The sequence below is a fragment of the Rhinoderma darwinii genome, chromosome 1 (assembly GCF_050947455.1).
Source record: "Rhinoderma darwinii isolate aRhiDar2 chromosome 1, aRhiDar2.hap1, whole genome shotgun sequence".
NCBI classification, from domain to species: domain Eukaryota; kingdom Metazoa; phylum Chordata; class Amphibia; order Anura; family Rhinodermatidae; genus Rhinoderma; species Rhinoderma darwinii.
Genome location: NC_134687.1, coordinates 401,615,626 through 401,627,690, shown reverse-complemented (window position 1 = coordinate 401,627,690; position 12,065 = coordinate 401,615,626). Strand labels below are relative to the sequence as shown.

Below are 12,065 nucleotides of genomic sequence, written 5' to 3'. Positions count from 1 at the left end.
GTGGCACCCCCTAGTTGTCGGTGCAGCTAGGGAGGCAGAAATGCCAAAAGTGACTATATAATGCAATTTTCTTTCTCTGGATCCAGCAATCTCTGTTTAGGCAACATAGCTGACCCCCTTCAGTGCTTATTTTAATATTCAACTGGATTCAAAAGACAAGTTTTAAGACAACAGGGTCATTTAAAAAAAAAATAATAATAATTACTACATGGACTACAATCTACAATCAATGGCATCTGGCATCACCATGTCCTGACTGATGAGGCCCCAATTGAAAAAGATTAAGAAACCGTGGTATAGGGTAGTCAAATATTTAATAGTAGCATCACTGGTTTTCAAGTGTAGTTAAGAGTAAGAACTCTGGTAATCTAGGGTAGTGAAATGGTTAATATTCCCATAGCAGGTGGGTGGCGCTGTACGACTGTAAGAGGAAGCTGAACGTGTCTCATACTGGACTAGTTAAACCTTCCACTTCACAGAAGTCGATGCAGAAGACGAAGATTGTGCAGCTTTTAAAATATATATACTGTGTGTATATATATATATATATATATATATATATATATATATATATTTATATTTTTTTTTGCATACGCCATTGAAAATTATCTTATTCTGCAAAAATTGTTTTCCTCCATGTATCTCAGTCCACAACTTCTGATAATGCATGTGGAACAGAACTGCAAAATAATCTGGTATCACGAAAGACCAGAAGTAGAAGACCAATTCGAAAATAAAGAGATTACCTTATTGTATTTAGAATTCTTGGGCTGTCTTCTCTGATGATCTGATATTACGGAATATTTAATAACTTGGCACCCACCAGATACCATTAATTCTGGATTAAAGAAATGTTACTCTATTTTAGCATTAACGCATAAAAGTGCATTCATACCTGCCATAAAGTGTCAAATTTCTTCCCCTCTGGTATTGACAGTTTTCCAGTTTTATCTCTATCGATGCGATAATGTGAAACCTTTCGATCGTGAAACAAACACAAAGCGTAGGATCCATTGCTGTCCCGTTCTCTTATTCTAAAAGAGAAAAGACAATGTTAGTGAAGTTATACACTATAAACAAATAATTGATAATACAAAATAATTAAAAGGTCCGTTGTCTAGTCATATAAAAAAAAAAAACAACTCCACAGAATTACGTTATTTACCCTGCAAGTGTACATTGAAACTGCAGGGATTAGTGCTCATTCAGTGTAAACTACATACCGCTAGTTTATAAAATAAATGAAAAAGCAGTACGGTTTTACATAGATGTAGAGCGCCTCTGTAAATACATTTGTTTATATATTTTTCAGATTATGAGTATAGGATGCAATTTTTTGCATTGCTAAACAATGTTCTATATCATAAATAAATTTAAAAAAAAGTTCTCTCCCTGGTAATATGTTGGCCATAAATGTGCATGCCGACGTAAGTGGTAATGTCGATAGACAGGATGTAGAGTTAATTTTGCCTATTCAAACTTGTATCGGCTCTGAACTCGGCTTTGCTGGTGTAAATAAGATTCTACAACTGTTCTAAGCTCAGTCCCTGCATCACTAATTCTCCTAATACTGTATAACAGTGTATTGCAGGTTCCCTCATAATGGTGGGTATTTATTAAGACTGGTGTTTCATATGCCAGTCTTAATATAAAGAGCACTGGAGAAAAACGGGCCTAATTTATTACTGGCGTTGAATGCATATTAAATTCGCCCCCAATGTGTTTTAGAAACTTTTAGTCCTCATGCACAAGATCGTATTATGGCTTTGTTTTGTATGGAGTCATAAGGGACATCCATAGAAGTGCATGGGGACTTTACTGTACCTCCATATACCTCCAATATTGAAAAAAAGTTGTGCCATTGAGTTAATATATTGTGGGCTTCTGAACCAATTGCTAGCTTTCCACGGAGTTATGGTGTCTATAATTTCAAAGTTCAATAACAGTCCTGGAACTAATTAATATTGTAGCCTAAGGGATCATGTTAAGGGTATGTTCACACACACTAATTACGGACGTAATTCGGGCATTTTTGCCCCGAATTACGTCCGAAAAATGCAGCTTGAAAGTGTTGACAAATATCTGCCCATTGAAAGCAATGGGCTGACGTTTGTCTGTTCACACGAGGCGTATATTTACGTGCCGCTGTCAAATGACGGCGCGCAAATAGACGCCCGCGTCAAAGAAGTGACCTGTCACTGCTTGGGGCGTAATTGGAGCCGTTATTCATTGACTCCAATGAAAAGCAGCGTCAATTACGTCCGTAATGGACGCGGCGTTCAAGCGCCTGCAAATGCCGTTACGGCTGAAATTACGGGGATGTTTTCTCCCGAAAACATCCCCGTAATTTCAGCCGTTATGGAAGCTGCCATGTGAACATACCCTAACACAGACCAGAGTTGAATGTCCCTTCTTTTTACCGTGAGCCGGTTTTTCCACTCGCGGGAAAAAAACGCCTCCACCGCCCATTGAAATCAATGGGAGGCATATTCGGCCATTTTTTGGCGCGTTTTCCGAAGCGGTTTCCACATCAAAAAACGTGTCAAAGAACTCCGTGTGAACTGGCCCTTACAAGCGCAAGAGGGTGTTGTGCCCCCAGCACAACACCTTGGGGTAAGCATATTTCTTACCCCCAAACCCATATTTGCTTTTCTTTTGTGATGATGCACTATGTGCGCCGGGCGTTCTCTCTCTTTTTTTCGTTCCCTCATACTCTAAATTTTAAAAACTGCACCCCACAAAGTATTCAAAACAGCATTTAGAAAGTTTTTTTTAACCATCTAGGTGTTTCACAGGAATTAAAGCAACGTGGTGGTGGTGGTGAAATGTATAAATTTCATTATTTTTTTTTAGAAAATCAATTTTAATCCATTTTTGTTCTGTAAAACAGAAGGTTTTAGCAAAGAAAAACAACTAAATATTTATTGCCCAGATTCTGTAGTTTTTAGAAATATCCCACATGTGGCGCTAGTGTGCTAATGGATTGAAATACTGGCCTCAGAAGCAATGGCGCACCTTTTAGGTCCTTCTTTTTATTAGAATATATTTTAGGCACCATGTAAGGTTTGAAGAGGTCTTGTGAGGCCAAAACAGTGGAAATACCGATAAAAAGACACCATTTGGCAAACTACACACCTAAGGAATTTATAGAGGGATATAGTGAGCATTTTGACCCCACAGATTTTTTTGCTGAATTTTGTGAAATTAGATTGTGAAAATGAAATTATAAATTTTTATCAACAAAACTTAGAAATTATAAATTTTTACAAGGCATAAAGGAGAAAAATCACCCCAAAATTTGAAAAGCAATTTCTCCTGATTACGGTAATACCCCATATTTGACAATAAACTGCTGTTTGGACCCACAGCAGGACTCACAGAAGGGAAGGAGCACCATTTGGCTTTTGGGGCTCAAGTTTTGATGGAATGGTTTCAAGTACCATGTTGCTTTCCAAAGTCCCTGAGGGACCAAAACAGTGGAAACCCCCCAAAAGTGACCATTTTGGAAGCTACAGCCCTCAAGGTTTTTGTCAAGGGGTATAGTGAGCATTTTGATCCCACAGGTTTTTGGTTGAATTTAGTGGAATTAGGATATGAAAATGAAAATATAAGTTTTTTCTAATAAAATTTAGTTTTAGCTCAGATTTTTCCATTTTCACAACTGATAAAGGAGAAAAAGCATGCCAACATTTGTAAAGCAAACTCTTCTGAGCACGGCAATACTCCACATGCGGTACCAAACTGCTTTTTGGACACACGATCGGGCTTAGAACGATGAAGCACTATTTGGCTTGTGGAGCTCAAATTTAGCTGAAATGGTTTTTGGGTGTCATGTCGCATTTGCAAAGCACCTGAGGGACCAAAACAGTGAAACACCCCACAAGTGACCCCATTTGGAAACTACTCCCCTTAAGGAATCTATCTAGGGGTATAATGAGCATTTAGACCCCACAGGTCTTTTGCAGAATTTATTAGAAATAGGCCGTGAAAATGAACATCAAAATTTTTTCCACTACAATGTTGCATTTTTTCATTTTACAAGGGATAAAGGAGAAAAAACAGGGCTTAGGAGTGAAGATCACCATGCACATTTGAGGCAGCATTGGCCCACAATTGCAGGGCTCTGAGGTCACACAGTAAAACAAACCGCCAAGTAGTGCCCCTTTATTGGAAACTATACCCCTTAAGGCATTTTAAGGGGTGTAGTGAGAATTTTGACCCTTTCAGGACTGAGCCATTTTTTGCTTTTTCATTTTCGTTTTTTACTTCCTGCCTTCCAAGAGCCATAACTTTTTTATTTTTTCGTCAATAGAGTGGTGTGAGGGCTTGTTTTGCAGGAGTTGTAGTTTCTTTTGGCACCAAAGTACCATATAATAACCTGGGAAACGAAAAAAAAAATTTGTGCAGGCAGAAAAATGAAAAAATTGCGATTCCTCCATTGTTTTTTGGGTTTCGTTTTTACAGCTTTCACCATTCTGTAAAAATGACAACTTAACTTTATTCTGCAGCTTAATACGATTATGTTGTAATCTATATAGTTTTTTTTTATATTTTACTACTTTTCCAAAGAAAAAACAGTTTGTTAAAAAAAAATTGTTTCGTTTCACCACATTCTGAGAGCCATAACTTTTTTTTTTTTGGTACATACAACCTTTTGATCACTTTTTATAAAAATTGTTTTTAGAGCTAAGGTGACCAAATAAACAGAGATTTTTGAGCTTTAAATTTTTTTCTTTTTAACCATGTGTGTTAAATAATGATATATTGTAATAGTTCAGAGTTTTACGGATGCAGTGATACCAATTTTGTTTATTTTTTACATTACTTTAGAGGAAAAAATAGAAAAAGGGTGTTTTGAAGTTTTAGATTTTTGTTTTTTTCACTACTAATAACTTTATTTAACTTTTTTTACACATTTTATTAGTCCCCCTAAAGGAATTGAACAAGCAATCATTAGATCGCTGGTACAGTACACTGCAATACTAATGTATTTACTCATATATACAAAGTCCAAAACAAACAATGGAACGTGGCATAAACTACGTTTAAATATACAACCAAAACCAGACCCTAAAGGAGTAATAAAATTACAACTTTATATGCAAAATAAAAGGGTGTTTTTATTAGATCAATTATTTTTATGTTTCATATTTTAAGTGATGGATCACTAAAACCAGAACCAGTATGCACACAGGGTTATCGGCCAAAAGGTAGTAACTATAGGATATGAGCTAAAAGATATAACAAAGTATCAGGGTAAGGGCAAATGAATACATGGATAAGTACTATTCAATTGCTAATAGAAATGTATTATGCAGAAAATGTAGATAATTTATGAAAACACTATAATGCCTGTGTAATAAAAAAGTATGTGGAGAAAGACTGCAAATGACTAGGAACAAAGCCAAGTAAAAGCAATGAAAGATAGAAGCTCTACCATACTGAAGCACGAAAATGGCAAGAAGCTCACCTACACTAAATGTCTGAAGTGTGCCTGGTCACCTCGAAGCCCAAGAGGGCTTCTATCTTTCATTGCTTTTATTTGGCTTTGTTCATAGTCATTTGCAGTCTTTCTCCACATACCTTTTTATTACACTTATTACCTTCATTCACAGGCATTATAGTGTTCTCATAAATTATCTACATTTTCTGCATAATCCAGCAATTCTGACAACGTTTTTTATTCTTTTTTTTTTTACAGTGTTCACCGTGCGCTATAAATAACATATTTACTTTATTCTGCGGGTTGATACAATTACGGCAATACCATATGTATATCTTTTTTTCATGTTTTGCAGCGTTTGCACAATAAAATCACTTTTTTTTTAAATTATAATTTTTTTTGTGTCACAATATTCTGTAAGCTATAACTTTTATTTTTCTGTAAAAAAAAGCTGTATTATATTTTGGGAGGGCTGGTTATCAAAAAAAATTGCGATTCTGCGGGTTGCCGATCTGCTATAACCCCCTTAACCACTTAAGGACATGGACTAGTTGGCACGTTCAGGACGCAGCCCCATTTTTCAAATCTGACTTGTCTCTTTATGTGGTAATAACTCTGGAATGCTTATACCTATTCAAGCGATTCTAAGATTGTTTTCTCGTGACACATTATACTTTAAGTTAGTAGTAAAATTTTGTCGATACAATCAGTATTTTATTGTGAAAAACAACAAAATTTTGCGAAAAAGTGGAAAAATTTGCATTTTGCTAAATTTAAATGTATCTGCTTGTAAGACAGATAGTAATATGGCACAAAATAAATGCTAATTAACATTTCCCATATGTCTACTTTAGATTGGCATTATTTTTTGAACATCCATTTATTTATCTAGGACGTTACAAGGCTTAGAACTTTAGCAGAAATTTCTCACATTTTCAAGAAAATGTCAAAAGGCTATTTTTACAGGGATGAGTTCAGTTGTGATGTGGTTTTGACGCGCCCATACAAAGCAAATCCACATAAATCACCCCATTTTAAAAACTGAACCCCTCAAAGTATTTAAAACAGCATTCAGGAAGTTTATTAACCCTTTAGGCGTTTCACAAGCATTACAGCAAAGTAGGGATGAAATTTACAAATTTATTTTTTTTTGCAGAAATTCATATTTAATCCTTTTTTTTCTGTAACAAAGAAGGTTTTACCAGAGAAACGCAGCTCAATATTTTATACCCACATTCTGTAGTTTTTAGAAATATGCCACATGTGGCCCTAATGTGCCAATTCACTGAAACACAGACCTCCGAAGCAAAGCAGCACCTAGAGGATTTTTGAGCCTTCTTTTTACTCAAATATATTTTAGGCACCATGTCCGGTTTGAAGAGGTCTTGTGATACCAAAATAGTGAAAACACCCCTCAAGGAATTTATCAAGGGGTATTGTGAGCACTTTGACCCCACAGTTTTTTGCTGAATTTAGTGGTATGAAGCCGTGAAAATGAAAATCTATATTTTTTTCCAATAAAACGTAGAAATTTTCAATATTTACAAGGCATAAAGCAGAAAAAACTCCCCAGCATTTGAAAAGCAATTCCTCCCGATTACGGCAATACCCCATATGTGGTGATAAACTGCTGTTTGGACACACGGCAGGGATTAGAAAGGAAGGAGCCCCATTTAGCTTTTTCAGCTCAAGTTTTGCTGCAATGATTTTCGGGTGCCATGTCGCATTAGCAAAGCCCCTGAGGGACCAAATCAGTGGCAACCCCCAAAAAATGCCCACATTTGGGAAACTACACCCTTCAAGAAATTTATCGAGGTGTATAGTGAGCATTTTGACCCCACGGGTTTTCTGCGGACTTTAGTGGAATTAGGTCGGGAAAATGAAAATCTTAATTTTTTCCGATAAAATGTAAAAATTGTACATTTTTACAAGGCATAAAGAAGAAAACGCACCCCAACATTTGAAAACCAATTTTTCTCGATTACGGAAATACCCCATAAGTGGTCATAAACTGCTGTTTGGACAAACGGCAGGGGTCAAAAGTGAAGGTTCACTATTTGGAGCTCAAATTTAGCTGGAATGGTTTTCGGGTGACATGTCATGTTTGCAAAGTGCCTGCAGGACCAAAATAGTAGGAAACCCCCAAAAGTGACCCCTTTTGGGAAACTACACCCCATAAGGAATCTATCTAGGGGAATAGTAAGCATTTAGACCCCTCTGGTCTTTTGCAGAATTTATTTGAATTAGGCCGTAAAAATTTATATCAACATTTTTTCAACTAAAAAGTAGAATATTTTTATTTCCTCAGGGATAAAAGGAGAAAAAGCACCCAAACATTTGTAAAGCAAGTTCTGCAGAGTACGGAAATACCGCACATGTGGTCATAAACTGCTGTTTGGACAAACGGCAGGGCTCAGAAAGGCAGGAGTTCTATTTGGCTGTAATGACAGGGATAGGGAAACAGACAAGTGAGCACTAATCCACCCGCCACTCAGTCCCTGCCTACTTGCAACGACCCGCCCTAGGCGACGGGGTACAACTGGGCGACGGTCCCTACACTCAGTAAGTGCACGACAGACAACCAGACAAGGAAACACAGAACAAAGGGAAACGGGGCAGTTGCCCACGGCAACACCGTGAGCAACAAGAGTAGTAAACGAGCCGAGTCAAACCAGGAGAGTACGAGGTGTCAAACGCAGAGCAGGAGAGTAGTGAACAAGCCAGGGTCAATACGAAGCAGGGACAAGTAGTTCAAGAAGCTGCAGCAGGGCCAGGAAACCAACAGAGAAGAATCACAAGCAAGGAGGAACAGGAAAGGCAGGTATAAATAGACAGAGGGCGGGAGCAAGCTCCGTCTGGCCAGGCTGTGATAGGCTCTCCCACTCCTAAGCCTGCCATCCTGAGTGGTGGAAGATGGAGTCAGTCTCACAGACATAGAAGCAGGTGCAGACTGATTACCTATGGGCGTGGATACAGAAGCTGTGTCTGGCAGATCCTTAACAGTACCCCCCCTTTTATGAGGGGCCACCGGACCCTTTCTAGATGGACCTGGTTTATTGGGGAAACGAAGGTGGAACCTCCTGAGCAATACCCCAGCGTGAACATCCCGGGCGGGTACCCAAGTCCTCTCCTCAGGCCCGTATCCTCTCCAATGGACCAGGTACTGGAGGGAGCCTTGGACCATCTTGCTGTCCACAATCTTGGCCACCTCGAATTCTACCCCCTCAGGGGTGAGAACGGGGACAGGAGGTTTCCTCGAGGGAGCCAAGGACGGGGAGCAGCGTTTAAGGAGGGAGGCATGAAACACGTCGTGTACTCGAAAAGATGGGGGCAACTCCAGTCGGAAGGAGACAGGATTGAGGACTTCAATGACCTTGTACGGCCCTATAAACCGGGGAGCAAACTTCTTGGACAGGACTTTAAGGCGCAAGTTCTTTGACGATAGCTACACCAGATCCCCGACCATAAACAAGGGGTTAGCAGAACGTCTTCTATCTGCCTGAGTTTTTTGTATGCTCTGGGACGCCTCTAGGTTCTTCTGAACCTGGGCCCAGACTGTGCACAGTTCCCGATGAATGACCTCTACCTCGGGATTGTTGGAACTACCAGGTGAAACGGAGGAGAACCGTGGATTAAACCCAAAATTACAGAAAAAGGGGGAGACCCCTGACGAGTTACTGACCCGTTTATTAAGGGAAAATTCGGCGAGGGGAATGAATGAGACCCAATCATATTGACAGTCAGAGATAAAACACCTTAAATATTGTTCTAGAGACTGATTAGTCCTCTCGGTTTGGCCATTAGTTTCAGGATGGAAGGCAGAGGAGAAGGACAGATCAATCTCCAACTTTTTACAGAAGGCTCTCCAAAACAAAGAAACAAATTGTACCCCTCTGTCAGAAACAATATTGACAGGGACCCCATGGAGACGCAGGATGTGTTTGACAAACAAGGTAGCTAACGTCTTAGCATTGGGTAGTTTTTTGAGGGGCACAAAGTGGCACATCTTACTGAAGCGGTTTACTACAACCCACACCACCGACTTGCCTTGAGATGGAGGCAAATCGGTGATAAAATCCATGGAGATATGGGTCCAAGGTCTCTGGGGAATGGGCAAAGAACGTAGTAAGCCCGCTGGTCGGGACCTGGGAGTCTTGGACCTAGCCCAAACCTCACAAGCGGCGACGTAGGCCTTAACGTCTTTAGGCAACCCAGGCCAGGAATAGTTTCTGGCAATGAGGTGCTTGGTACCCAGGATGCCTGGATGACCAGAGAGTGCGTAGTCATGATTTTCCCTAAGTACCCTTAGCCGGAATTGCAGAGGAACAAAGAGCTTGTTCTCAGGAAGGTTCCCGGGAGCTGAACCTTGATCAGCAGCAATTTCAGAGACTAAATCAGAATCAATAGAGGAAATGATTATACCTGGAGGCAAAATACAAGCAGGATATTCCTCCGAAGGAGGGCTGGCCATGAAGCTACGCGACAGTGCATCAGCCTTAATATTTTTAGACCCAGCCCTATAGGTAACCAAAAAATAGAATCTGGTAAAAAATAACGCCCATCGAGCTTGTCTCGGGTTTAGCCTCCGGGCCGATTCTAGGAAAACCAGATTCTTGTGGTCGGTAAGGACCGTTACCTGGTGCCTAGCCCCCTCCAGGAAGTGGCGCCACTGTTCAGATGCCCATTTAATGGTTAAGAGTTCGCGGTTGCCAAAATCATAGTTACTCTCAGTGGGCGAAAACTTCCTGGAGAAGTAGGCACAGGGACGGAGATGGGTGAGGGACCTGGTACCCTGGGACAAGACAGCCCCCACTCCCACCTCGGACGCGTCAACCTCCACGATAAATGGCTCCATTTGGTTGTGCTGAACCAACACCGGGGCCGAGATAAAGCACTTCTTAAGGGCCTCAAAAGCCTGGACAGCCTCAGGAGGCCAGTGGAGGAGATCAGCACCCTTGCGAGTGAGGTCCGTAAGAGGCTTAGCGATGACCGAGAAGTTAGCAATAAATCTCCTGTAATAATTAGCGAACCCCAAGAAGCACTGTAACGCCTTCAGGGAGGCAGGTTGGACCCATTCCGCCACAGCCTGGACCTTGGCGGGGTCCATGCGGAATTCATGAGGAGTGAGGATTTGACCCAAAAATGGTATCTCCTGCACCCCAAACACACATTTTTCGGTCTTCGCAAACAGTTTGTTTTCCCGAAGGACCTGGAGCACCTTCCTGACATGCTCAATGTGGGAGGAACAGTATGTCATCAAGGTACACTACAAGAAATACCCCCAGGTAATCTCTTAAAATCTCATTTATGAAATTCTGGAAGACCGCGGGAGCATTAAACAACCCAAAGGGCATGACGAGGTATTCGAAATGACCTTCGGGCGTGTTAAACGCAGTCTTCCACTCATCCCCCTCTTTGATGCGGATAAGGTTATACGCCCCCCGTAGATCAAACTTAGAGAACCATTGGGCCCCCTGAACCTGATTAAAGAGATCAGGAATCAAAGGAAGGGGATACTGGTTCCTTACAGTGACCTTATTCAAGTTACGGTAGTCAATGCATGGCCTAAGACCACCATCCTTCTTCCCTACGAAGAAGAAGCCAGCACCTACCGGAGAAGTAGACGGGCGAATGTAACCCTTGGCCAGGCATTCCTTCTCATGGCTTCACGTTCGGGACAAGAGAGATTAAATATCCTAACCCTTAGGGAGCTTAGCTCCTGGTACCAAATCGATAGCACAATCGTATTCTCTATGAGGAGGTAACACTTCGGAGGCCTCCTTAGAGAAAACATCAGCGAAGTCCTGAACAAACTCAGGTAGCGTGTTCACCTCCTCAGGGGAGAAATAGAATTAACAGAAAAACATGACGTCAAGCATTCATTACCCCATTTGGTAAGATCCCCAGTATTCCAGTCAAACGTGGGATTATGCAACTGCAACCAGGGAAGGCCTAAAACCAAATCGGACGATAATCCCTGCATCAACAGTACAGAGCACTGCTCAAAATGCATGGAGCCAACAAGGAGTTCAAAAACAGGGGTATGCTGTGTAAAATAACCATTAGCAAGAGGAGTGGAGTCGATACCCACTACCGGGACAGGTTTAGGCAAATCAATCAAAGGCATAGCTAGAGACATAGCAAATTCCACAGACATGATATTAGCAGACGACCCTGAATCCACGAAGGCACTGCCGGTAGCAGACCTACCACCAAAAGAGACCTGAAAGGGAAGCAAGATTTTATTACGTTTCATATTTACGGGAAATACCTGTGCGCCCAAGTGACCTCCCCGATGATCACTTAGGCGCGGAAGTTTTCCGGCTGCTTATTCTTACGCCTAGGACAGGTGTTCACTTGATGCTTGTCATCCCCACAATAGAAGCAGAGACCATTCTTCCTGCGGAACTCTCTACGTTGTTGGGGGGACACGGAGGCCCCGAGTTGCATAGGTACCTCCGAGTCTTCCGTGGAAAAACGAAGCAACGGAACATCGGGAGGCATCATGGGGGAGTCAGAGGAGAAAACACATAAATGTTCACGTTGTCGTTCCCTGAGACGTCGGTCAAGTCGTACCGCTAAAGCCATAACCTGGTCTAGGGAGCCAGAAGAGGGATAGCTA

The 12,065-nt window shown here is 41.1% G+C and overlaps 1 protein-coding gene across 3 annotated transcripts in view; it reads right to left on the bottom strand.

Annotated features, from left to right (window-relative positions):
* The window catches only part of SYK (spleen associated tyrosine kinase), a 112,711-nt gene that overhangs the window by 42,085 nt on the left and 58,561 nt on the right, over window positions 1-12,065 (bottom strand). For all 3 annotated transcript variants that reach the window (XM_075852627.1, XM_075852642.1, XM_075852635.1), the window contains exon 5: window positions 896-1,034. In XM_075852627.1, coding sequence (XP_075708742.1) covers window positions 896-1,034 — 139 coding nt within the window. The remainder of the gene's footprint in view (window positions 1-895; window positions 1,035-12,065) is intronic.